At 42.3% G+C, this 12,051-nt stretch overlaps 1 protein-coding gene across 1 annotated transcript; it reads right to left on the bottom strand.

Annotated features, from left to right (window-relative positions):
* Positions 1-428: 428 nt before the first annotated feature.
* mboat7 (membrane bound O-acyltransferase domain containing 7) lies at positions 429-9,940 on the bottom strand. Its single transcript, XM_064946375.1, has 9 exons — positions 9,821-9,940; positions 9,059-9,138; positions 8,672-8,801; positions 6,440-6,566; positions 6,179-6,335; positions 5,517-5,712; positions 3,444-3,596; positions 3,160-3,336; positions 429-2,988 (listed from the first exon to the last, which is right to left on the bottom strand). The coding sequence occupies exons 2-9, from the start codon at positions 9,132-9,134 to the stop codon at positions 2,577-2,579; spliced, it is 1,428 nt and encodes a 475-aa protein (XP_064802447.1). The 5' UTR covers positions 9,135-9,138; positions 9,821-9,940; the 3' UTR covers positions 429-2,576.
* Positions 9,941-12,051: the final 2,111 nt, after the last annotated feature.

The following is a 12,051-nucleotide window of genomic DNA, read 5'->3' as shown; positions in this document are numbered from 1 at the left end:
GTTAGGTTACACTCCACTCCGCTTACATCCAACAGAACATGGACGTTAGTAACGAATGCAGTATCAACAAGCTGCGGTGTTACAAGACATTTGATGACTAGTTACAGGTTAGACCCATAACGTAATCATGTAGGAGTGTTTACTGCCTGTGCTTCAGTTTATAAATCCTTCTGTACACTGATGTGGCATGTTGTTAGGTAACCATAGAGGCAAGCCTGGGTGGGATTTGTGTGTTTGTGGCTGTGCATGTGAGTATGTGCAAGGGGATAGGGGAACGTTGATCATTTTCAGGTCTGACAACTCCTATAGTAAGTAAAAAAACAGAATGAACCATGTCAGATCAGAAATTGCAAGAGAAATGTGCACTAATAAAACTACAGCCAGCATCCATGAACAAAACACCAATAAGGAACAAGACTTTAGACGTGTTGAATATCTGAGACATGTATTCCGTTGGTAACACTGAACTGTTACAAGGCAGGGAGAGTTACAATCATCATAGTATCAAGGTGAAACCATTCAGAAACAAACAAAAATACACATATTACATGTGACAGAGAGAAAGATGGAGAAGCAACCATCAAGGAATGTTTTCTATACTGGTCATGTACTGAAATGAGTTGGCTGATAAAAAACACAAGGGAGTCGTTTCTTCGGGGCTCAGGTTTTGGCACAAGGAAAAGGAGGGAGGGTTTGTCTATATCAGATTGTGGTAAACAATAATAATACAATGCTTCCATGCTATCTAGTCAATTAAATTACAAGACATATAACTCCAAATCACTTTGTATTCTACTGTCAGCACAATATATATATTTGAAATACCATTACATCTGTAATAAGATGGCAGTCAAACATTTTGGCAGTGACTGAGGACTGACTGGTAAGGTAGTAGCTTGGTCTTTCTACAACCTTACCTTAGCAGTCAGTCAGTCCTCAGTCACTGCCAAAATGTTCTGACTGAGGCAACTTATTTCCTAATAGAATGCACTACTTTTGGCCCAGGTCTGACCCAAAGTAGTGCACTGTCTGGGGGATAGACGGGTGTCATTTGAGATGGAGCCAGTGACACACAAACAACAATAAAGAACAATAAAATAAATATTCACCATACAGTATATAATTACATCTCGAATCAAATAATCTGACACCAAGAACTCAATTCTGGCGTAATTGCGGCAGATGCTCTATTTATGTTACGTGCATCTGTCCACAAGAGATTACTAATCAAATAACTACGGAATGCAGGACAGATCATTTTTGTAAAGAAGAGATGAGTAAAATGCTCATGTACAGGCCAAGTCAAATCAAAAGATCACCCAAAACGATGTTTTAAATAATGCAGTAAAATAAATTGATTAAAATCAACATAGCAAATACCTTAAGCAACTTATGTATTTTTCTAAACCACAGATTCCATTCTGAAATTTGCACGGGTCGTTTTTGGTTCCAGTAGCCCCTCTTGACACAGTTGAAAGTTATTTCAAGTTTCTTGGTCTTTACTCTAAGAACAAATCACTGAGGATGGCTCCACTTAATAATGACAGAATGTGTGTTCTTCCAACTTGGAGAGAAGGGAGAAATGATCATAATACAAAACCTAATAAGAATGTTGAGGAAAGAGAACGTATACAACTGCCACATTCATTATGACTGGATCCTCTATATGTGTTTTAAAACTAGACAAGTATAACTCAGTATGTACTCAGGGCTATCCAAAGTTCACTTTTCTGCACTATTCTATAACTGATCATAGGAACGGTCTGATCAATGAAAACTCGAAAATATAAAGAAGCAGAAAATCTTGTTGCCCCGGGAAAATGCATTGTTGATCTGGTTATGGCTTGAGATACATGCATGTGACTTGTATTTAACTTTGAGTAAATCATGCTTTGATGTCAATGGGATTAGAGATTTAGCCAAAAATACAGACTGAGTAACATACTTACATCCGAGTTCAAATTGAGTCCTTGCTCTATGAATGGATTCAAGGGATGTTCCGCTGTGGTTATACAGTACTTTATACTGTTTCAAGGCAGCATCTTGAACATACAATTTTGTGTCCTCTAAACTAATTGAAGTATATTTGTATGAAAAGTGACTGTGATTTGAAATAATCACATACATACAAGTGAAGTAGCTGAATAATCTCAATCCCCCTGAACTTTTTTGCCACTCACACATCAAATAACATTCATTAAGCAAACATTCTTTCACCCAATTATACCTGTATGTACACGTGGTTTGTAATGTAATATCACCATGGCAACTGTTACTGGGTTACAACAATGTTCATAAGGATTCAATGTATTCAGCTAAAAGTCCAACGATGTCTCCTGGTTAGGGAAATCCTACAACTTCATCTATTCTACATACCAACTGCAAATCCAACCCTAGTAGGGTCTAGGGGCCAGTTTGGGATTGAACATAACTCTTCTCTACCAGGGGAGACATCACTGGACCGAATGGACAAAAGTGACCCATACAGATCAGTGACAGACAGCGCATTGTGGGAATAGTTCTTTAGTAAACCTATCCTCCCCATACAGTACATCCTCCCATCCATCAATCCATTCTCACTCTGTCTTCTTTCTCACGTCCTCTTGCTTCACCTCTTTCTTCTCCCCCTCAATTTTCTCCTCCTTTTCACTCTTCTTTCTCTCCCTCTTTCCTCCCTTCATCAGCCTCCCAAACAGAATGCAGGCCAGGGCGATGATGTGGATGATGAAGTAGATGGAGGTCCAGTAGTGGACGGTGTCGCTGGCCTTAAGCAGGACAAAGCCCATACACATGTAGTCATAGGCCCTCATCTTGAGGAACCAGTGGACCCAGTCGAAGGCACTCTGACCCCGGGGCCCCAGCTTGGCCCTGACCGACGCCTCCATGGCCGACTCAGCCGCAATACACAGAGGAATGGTGAGGAATGACAGGTAGTAGCCAGCGTGAAGCCCGTGCCAGTATGCACTGATGAACATGGTCCATCCAGCCCTGGGAGAGAATTGTGAAACGTATGCATCAAATGACATTCAGGGGACATCTTATCTGGCAGTTACAAATATATTGAAAGTTGCCTGTAGTTTTGTAGTTTAACAGACTATGAGACTGTATTTTAGACACAACACACATGCCTTCTCTCGTGAACCTGCATAGGGCCCTTACTTGAGTGCGTAAGCCTTGAAGGGGGAGTTGGGGTAGATGTAGTGATGCAGCCACCACTGCACAGTCATGTTCCAGTAGCGCATCCCGTGTCGGACCTTCACACAGAAGTCAGTGTTGTATGGGTCAATGTTCTGGATGGTTTTGAAGTCGTACACAACCGAACTTTCAGGGTCAGGGCTGGAGAGACCGAAGAATCAAAACCAAGATTAAACACTTACATAATTATGAATGAATGTACTTTACTGTTTTCCCCAACTGGACTGAATATCCTGTGTGAGACTTGCCTGTAGTTGACAGTGGGACCCCCTCCCGGCTTGGAGAGCGCCCCCTCTGGGTAACAGCCCAGTCCTGCGCTGATGCAGCCAGCCTCTGCCCCACACCATGCAGCGTAGAACCGCATCCGGAACACAAAGAACACCACTGTCATGTAGAACAACCTGGAGGGGGGATAGAGAGAGACCTCATTAATTTATAACTACGAGTGAAGAGCAACAATGGTCTGGAATACTAAATAGACTAGAGTTCTGTCTCAATTCTGTTTCACTGGAATTAGTGCTTGTCCTTCAATTGTTTTCAGGCATCTGGGAAATCCATCCATTTAGCCCTTTATTATTTAATGGTTTAATTTCCCGTAGCTCTCTGGAGAGAAAGAGAAACAGCGGTGAATGAACTCACAATTCTGTTATGCCAACTCAATAAATATAGAAATAAAAACATCTACTCTACCGTTCAACAGTTTGGGGTCACTTAGAAATGTCCTTGTTTTCCATGAAAGCATACATGAAATTAGTTGCAAAATGAATAGGAAAGAGTCAAGATGTTGACAAGGTTATAAATAATGGTTTTTAATTGAAATTATAATTGTGTCCTTCAAACTTTGCTTTTGTCAAAGAATCCTCCATTTGCAGCAATTGAAGCCTTGCAGACCTTTGGCATTCTAGTTGTCAATTTGTTGAGGTAATCTGAAGAGATTTCACCCCATGCTTCCTGAAGCACCTCCCACAAGTTGGCTTGGCTTGATGGGCACTTCTTACGTACCATACGGTCAAGCTTCTCCCACAACAGCTCAATAGGGTTGAGATCCGGTGACTGTACTGGCCACTCCATTATAGACAAAATACCAGATGACTGCTTCTTCCCTAAATAGTTATTGCATAGATTGGAGCTGTGCTTTGGGTCATTGTCCTGTTGTAGGAGGATATTGGCTCCAATTAAGTGCTGCCACAGGGTATGGCATTGCAAAATGGAGAGATAGCCTTCCTTCTTCAAGATCCCTTTTACCCTGTACAAATCTCCCACTTTACCACCACCAAAGCACCCTCAGAATATCACATTGCCTCCACCATGCTTGACAGATGGCGCCAAGCACTCCTCCGGCATCTTTGTTTTTTCTGCGTCTCACCAATGTACCTTCTTTGTTATCCGAACACCTCAAACTTAGATTTGTCTGTCCATAACACTTTTTTCCAATCTTCCAGTGTCTGTGTTCCTTTGCCCATCTTAATCTTTTCTTTTTATTGGCCAGTCTGAGATATGGCTCTTTCTTTGCAACTCTCTCTAGAAGGCCAGCATTCCAGAGTCGCCTCTTCACTGTTGACGTTGAGACTGGTGTTTTGCAGGTACTATTTAATGAAGCTGCCAATTGAGGACTTGTGTCTGTATCTCAAACTTCACACGCTAATGTACTTGTCCTCTTGCTCAGTTGTGCACCAGGGCCTCCCACTCCTCTTTCTATTCTGGTTAGAGACAGTTTACTGCTGTTCTGTGAAGGGAGTAGCAAACAGTGTTGTACGAGATCTTCAGTTTCTTGGCAATTTATCACATCATTTCTCAGAACAAGAATAGACTGACGTGTTTCAGAAGAAAGGTTTTTGTTTCTAGCCATTTTGAGCCTGTAATCGAACCCACAAATGCTGATGCTCCAGATACTCAACTAGTCTAAAGGCCAGTTTTATTGCTTCTTTAATCAATACAAAAGTTTTCAGCTGTGCTAACATAATTGCAAAAGGGTTTTCTAATGATCAATTAGCCTTTTAAAATTATAAACTTGGATTAGCTACCACAACATGCCATTAGAACACAGGAGTGATGGCTGCTGATAATGGGCCTCTGTACACCTATGTAGATATTACTTTTTATCTACCGTTTCCAGCTACAATAGTGATTTACAACATTAACAATCTCTACACTGTATTTCTGATTAATTTGTTGTTATTTCAATGGACAAATAAAATGTGCTTTTCTTTAAACTACAATTTCTAAGTGACCTCAAACTTTTGAATGGAAGTATACCTTTTTTTGATACAAGCTATTTTTTTAACAAAATTTTTACAAAATCAAGAGTGCTGTTTTGCTACCTGAAGAAAAAGTGATGTTCCAGGAACTCTTCAGTGCGGACGTATGCCAGGGGGAAGTACATGTTGGCGGTCAGGAACAGAGCTCCGTAGACAGGCACCAACCTCAGCCTCAGCATGCAGGGTACCCAGCCAGGAAGGTCCAAGGAGCTGGGCTGCCTCAGCCAGTCCACATAGGTTTGGAACCGGAAGAACGGGCCTTTTAGGGAGATGCAGGGATAAATGAAGGGATGAAGAGAGAGCATTGAGGGAGAAGTGGTAGGATAGACAAGGTGAATAGTACAAGTTAGAAAAGACAAGGAGAGAGAGGGATCATTGGAGGACAAAAAAAGGATAGATTGCAAGGAGGAGTGTTAACGGGTGATGGATGAAGGAGTGAGTAATAAAAGGAGGGAGAGTTACAGGAAGGTCATGTGGTGGAAGAGAACTTAAGCAGACTCACACAATATTTTATTAGTGGCAGATAGAAAGACAGAGAAACAGTTAAAATGGGTGCAAAAGCAAATTAGTGGCAAATCATACTAGATACATTTACACCACACACACACACATTGTGAAGCCATTCACCTGTCACCATATCAAAAAGAGGTCCAGAGAAATATGGATATGTTGACAGTAGCCCTGTATGATAAAACAAACTAGGGAATGGGGCTAGACAGCCTTACCTGTCATTATACCCACATAGCAGTAGCTATAGGCTATCATATCATAGAGGGAAGGCTCTTGGGACAGTCCACCAACCACAGGAGACTTAGAGAATGAGCTCACTTCCTGTTTCTTCTCCAGGTGAAAACTCTGCACCTCATTGGCCAGACTGACCATCTGAATGAAAACAAGTGGGTTGTTACTGTAAACAACATCATGATGCATTATGCCCTTGCATTTCAGTAATCGTGTATGTCCTCCATCTCTTCCTGTAGATGTACCTTCAGAGTGAGGAGTAGCTGGATGGCGTTGGCAAAGGGTGTTGGCGGCGGCAGGCCGAACCATGTGACCAGTCTGAAGAAGAGGAGGTAGAGGAAGGTCCAGGCCAGAGAGAGAGCTGGGGCACTCCTGAAGAAGGTAAACAGGGGAATGGGTGAGAGAGAAGTTCCTGACTGTCACTAAATAGTGGCACACAATTACGACACAGGAGTGTCTGATACAGTTGAAGTCAGAAGTTCACATACACCTTAGCCAAATACATTTCAACTCAGGTTTACAATTCCTGACATTTAATCCTAGTAAACAGTGCCCGTAATAGGTCAGTTAGGATCACTTTATTTTAAGAATGTGAAATGTCAGAATAATAGTAGAGTTATTTCTTTCAGCTTTTATTTCTTTCATCACATTCTCAGTGGGTCAGACGTTTATATACACTTAATTAGTATTTGGTAGCATTGCCTTTAAATGGTTTAACTTGGGTCAAAAATTTCAGGTAGCCTTCCACAAGCTTCCCACAATAAGTTTGGTGAATATTGGCCCATTCCTCCTGACAGAGCTGGTGTAACTGAGTCAGGTTTGAAGGCCTCCTTGCTCGCACACGCTTTTTCAGTTCTGCCCACAAATTTTCTATGGGATTGAGGTCAGGGCTTTGTGATGGCCACTCCAATACCTTGACTTTGTTGTCCTTAAGCCATTTTGCCACAACTTTGGAAGTATGCTTGGGGTTTGGAAGACCCATATGTGACCAAGCTTTAACTTCCTGACTGATGTCTTGAGATGTTGCTTCAATATATCCACATAATTTTCCATCCTCATGATGCCATCTATTTTGTGAAGTGCACCAGTCCCTCCTGCAGCAAACCACCTCCACAACATGATGCTGCCACCCTTGTGCTTCCCGGTTGGGATGGTGTTCTTCGGCTTGCAAGCCTCCCCCTTTTTCCTCCAAACATAATGATGGTCATTATGGCCAAACAGTTCTATTTTTGTTTCATCAGACCAGAGGACATTTTTCCAAAAAGTAAGATTTTTCCCCATATGCAGTTACAAACCGTAGTCTGGCTTTTTGATGGCGGTTTTGGAGCAGTGGCCTCTTCCTTGCTGAACGGCTTTTCAGGTTATGTCAATATAGTACTCATTTTACTGTGGATATAGATACTTTTGTACCTGTTTCCTCCAGCATCTTCACAAGGTCCTTTGCTCTTGTTCTGGGATTGATTTCCACTTTTCGCACCAAGTATGAGTGGTATGACGGCTGCATGGTCCCATGGTGTTTATACTTGCATACTATTGTTTGTACAGATGAACGTGGTACCTTCAGGCGTTTGGAAATTGCTCCCGAGGATGAACCAGACTTGTGGAGGTCTACAATTTATTTTCTGAAGTCTTGGCTGATTTCTTTTGATTTTCCCATGATGTCAAGCAAACAGGCACTGAGTTTGAACGTAGGCCTCGAAATACATCCACAGGTACACCTCCAATTTACTCAAATTATGTCAATTAGCCTATCAGAAGCTTCTAAAGCCATGCCATCATTTTCTGGAATTTCCCAAGCTGTTTAAAGGCACAGTCAACTTAGTGTATGTAAACTTCTGACCCACTGGAATTGTGATACAGTGAATTATAAGTAAAATAATCTGTCTGTAAACAATTGTTGGAAAAATGACTTGTGTCATGCACAAAGTAGATGTTCTAACCGACTTGCCAAAACTATAGTTTGTTAACAAGAAATGTGTGGAGTGGTTGAAAAACTAGTTTTAATGACTCCAACATAAGTGGATGTAAACTTCCGACTTCAATTGTATATAATTTGTTTATTTTGAATAATGTCTCTTAGGGAAGGGAATTGCCAGGGACCTCACGATAAGATATTATCACAATACTTTGGAGCTGATACAATATGTATTGCGATTTGATACTGTGATTTTTTTTTGCGATTTGATGTTCCAAACATACTGCTCACCAGATGTCTGCTGCAAAGGGACAAGAGAGAACCATGAAAACACAAGTTGTGATCAGTAATGGAAATAAGTGCTGAAAACAAATTGGCTCCGGGTTTAAAAAGAAGATGGAGAACAAGTTATGAAGGAAAAATACTTTTGTTGCAGGTACAGCCTACTAGCACAAGAAATTATATTGCGATATTGTCAAAACGATACAACATATCTTCAAAAATAATATCTTGGTATGTAACTGCATGGATTTCTCCCCCCCCCCCATCACTAATGTCTCACCGCCAGCTGCTCTTGATGATGATCCATGTTCCAAGCACTGTCACAAGCGAGTGGAGGGCATGGACCTGGCAGGTTGCTATGGTGATCGAGAGGCCCAAGAGCAATGCTGCCCCCTGCTTCACTGGAGGACCTACAGCAACAATAACACCCACACACACATTTCACTTACAATTTACCTTCAGAGCAGAGCAGATAGGCCTATTATACATCATGTGTTAACATTTGTTTAAACATGTTATCGTGATTACAACCGCCTTTTCATTCTTCTGTCCTGCGTGTTACTAGAATGTATTGAAAATAAAGAATTGTGTTTTTCAGTGGTCATATATTCTAGGAGACAACATATAGGTTAGGTGAATTTATTTGACGGCCAGATAGAATACTCACTCGGGTACCGGAATAGGAACCCGATGGGGATGGAAGCAGCGAGAATTCCCAAGTAGACCAGCTCATCAGGAGACATCTCTCTATACACACACACACACACACACACACACACACACACACACACACACACAGTATAATCATGGTAACTTAAATAGGTCCTCTGTGCTGCATGGAAAAATGCTATGAGAAATTTGACTGCAGTTTGCATACAGCATCATTATGACAGTGATAAAGCCTGTGATTGACAACTTAATGTCTGTTCTATTCGAAGTTGCTATGCATGTTGGTTCCTCAATACACACATATTGGTACAAGCTCGGTAGTATAAGAAAGTGTTTATAACCTGCACATGACTCAACATCACATCGTCATGATCAAAATGTTACACCACTGACCTGAGTTAGTGTGTGGGCTGAATCAGAACTCGCCTGATCATGCCATGGATGGAGTAATCACAGAATTGCAACATACGCGTTACAAATGTTAGCACACGCTAAGCTAGTTAGCTACTGCAGCCTTGCGTGACACCAGAAGAAGTACCGCAGTGACAGGGGAAATATTTGTTCTAGAGGATCTTCTATAGGCGATAAATTACTCATTCTAGAAACACAAAAAATGTGGCTAGCTATCCCCCAGGACCACAACAAGCTAACTTGCTACAGTAGCAGCCAACGTTAGCTCTTAGCTCAATGATTGTATTCCCTGTAGATGTACATCTCTGTTCAAAGGATGTAGCTAAACTTCTAGAGTAAACGTACTTACGTTTAAATTCAGGCCGACATTCAATATAGTTAACAATCCCTGGAACAAATATTCAAGCACAGTGATGATTTGGTAAATCCCACTTCCTACTACCGCAACAACGTGTCAATCACAACCAAAACCCCGCCCACGAACACTGCCCAGTCCATAAATGAAGGCAGTACGTTTCAAAAAGAATAAATCATTCTGCTTGAAATGGTTTGGAATTTTACATTAATATAGCGAACCCATTGATTCTTGAGGAATATTACTTAATGTCGCATAAGCTTTGTTCAACTGTCATACCCAATGATACACTGAACAAAAATACACTGCTCAAAAAAATAAAGGGAACACTAAAATAGCACATCCTAGATCTGAATTAATTATTCTTATTAAATACTTTTCTTTACATAGTTGAATGTGCTGACAAGAAAATCACAAATTATCAATGGAAATCAAATTGATCAACCCATGGAGGTCTGGATTTGGAGTCACAAACCAAATTAAAGTGGAAAACCACACTACAGGCTGATCCAACTTTGATATAGTGTCCTTAAAACAAGTCAAAATGAGGCTCAGTAGTGTGTGTGGCCTCCACGTGCCTGTATGACATCCCTACAACGCCTGGGCATGCTCCTGATGAGGTGGCGGATGGTCTCCTGAGGGATCTCCTCCCAGACCTGGACTAAAGCATCCGCCAACTCCTGGACAGTCTGTGGTGCAACGTGGCGTTGGTGGATGGAGCGAGACATGATGTCCCAGATGTGCTCAATTGGATTCAGGTCTGGGGAACGGTCGGGCCAGTCCATAGCATCAATGCCTTCCTCTTGCAGGAACTGCTGCCACACTCCAGCCACATGAGGTCAAGCATTGTCTTTAGCATTAGGAGGAACCCAGGGCCAACCGCACCAGCATATGGTCTCACAAGGGGTCTGAGGATCTCATCTCGATACCTAATGGCAGTCAGGCTACCTCTGGCGAGCAAATGGAGGGCTGTGGAGCCCCCCAAAGAAATGCCACCCCACACCATGACTGATCCACCGCCAAATCGGTCATGCTGGAGGATGTTGCAGGCAGCAGAACGTTCTTCATGGCGTCTCCAGACTGTCATGTCTGTCACATGTGCTCAGTGTGAACCTGCTTTCATCTGTGAAGAGCACAGGGTGCCAGTGGCGAATTTGCCAATCTTGGTGTTCTCTGGCAAATGCCAAACTTCCTGCGCGGTGTTGGGGTGTAAGCACAACCCCCACCTGTGGACGTCAGGCCCTCATACCACCCTCAGGGAGTCTGTTTCTGACCATTTGAGCAGACACATGCATTTTGCAGGGCTCTGGCAGTGCTCCTCCTGCTCCTCCTTGCACAAAGGCGGAGGTAGCGGTCCTGCTGCTGGGTTGTTGCCCTCCTACGGCCTCCTCCACGTCTCCTGATGTACTGGCCTGTCTCCTGGTAGCGCCTCCATGCTCTGGACACTACGCTGACAGACACAGCAAACCTTCTTGCCACAACTCGCATTGATGTGCCATCCTGGATGAGCTGCACTTGAGCCACTTGTGTGGGTTGTAGACTCCGTCTCATGCTACCACTAGAGTGAAAGCACCGCCAGCATTCAAAAGTGACCAAGACATCAGTCAGGAAGCATAGGAACTGAGAGGTGGTCTGTTGTCACCACATGCAGAACCCCTCCTTTATTGGGGGTGTCTTGCTAATTGCCTATAATTTCCACCTGTTGTGTATTCCATTTGCACAACAGCATGTGAAATTTGTCAATCAGTGTTGCTTCCTAAGTGGACAGTTTGATTTCACAGAAGTGTGATTGACTTGGAGTTACATTGTGTTGTTTAAGTGTTCCCTTTATTTTTTTGAGCAGTGTATAAATGCAACATGTAAAAGTGTTGGTCCCATGTTTCATGAGCTGAAATAAAAGATCCCAGAAATGTTCCAAAATGCTTATTTCTCTCAAATTTTGTGCACACATTTGTTTACATCCGTTCGTGAGCATTTCTCCTTTACCAAGACAATACATCCATCTGACAGTTGTGGCATATCAAGACGCTAATTAAACAGCTTGATCATAACACAGATGCACCTTGTGCTGGTGACAATAAAAGGCCACTCTAAAATGTGCAATTTTGTCACACAACACAATGTCACAGATACCTCAGGTTTTGAGGGAGCGTGCAATTGGCATGCTGACTGCAGGAATGTCCAATTGAGCTTTTCCCAGAAAATTGAATATTAATTTCTCTACC

Source organism: Oncorhynchus masou, chromosome 29, assembly GCF_036934945.1.
Source record: "Oncorhynchus masou masou isolate Uvic2021 chromosome 29, UVic_Omas_1.1, whole genome shotgun sequence".
Classification (NCBI taxonomy): Eukaryota; Metazoa; Chordata; class Actinopteri; order Salmoniformes; family Salmonidae; genus Oncorhynchus; species Oncorhynchus masou.
Note: the sequence above shows the minus strand (reverse complement) of the source record. Positions and strands in the feature narration are given on the sequence as shown.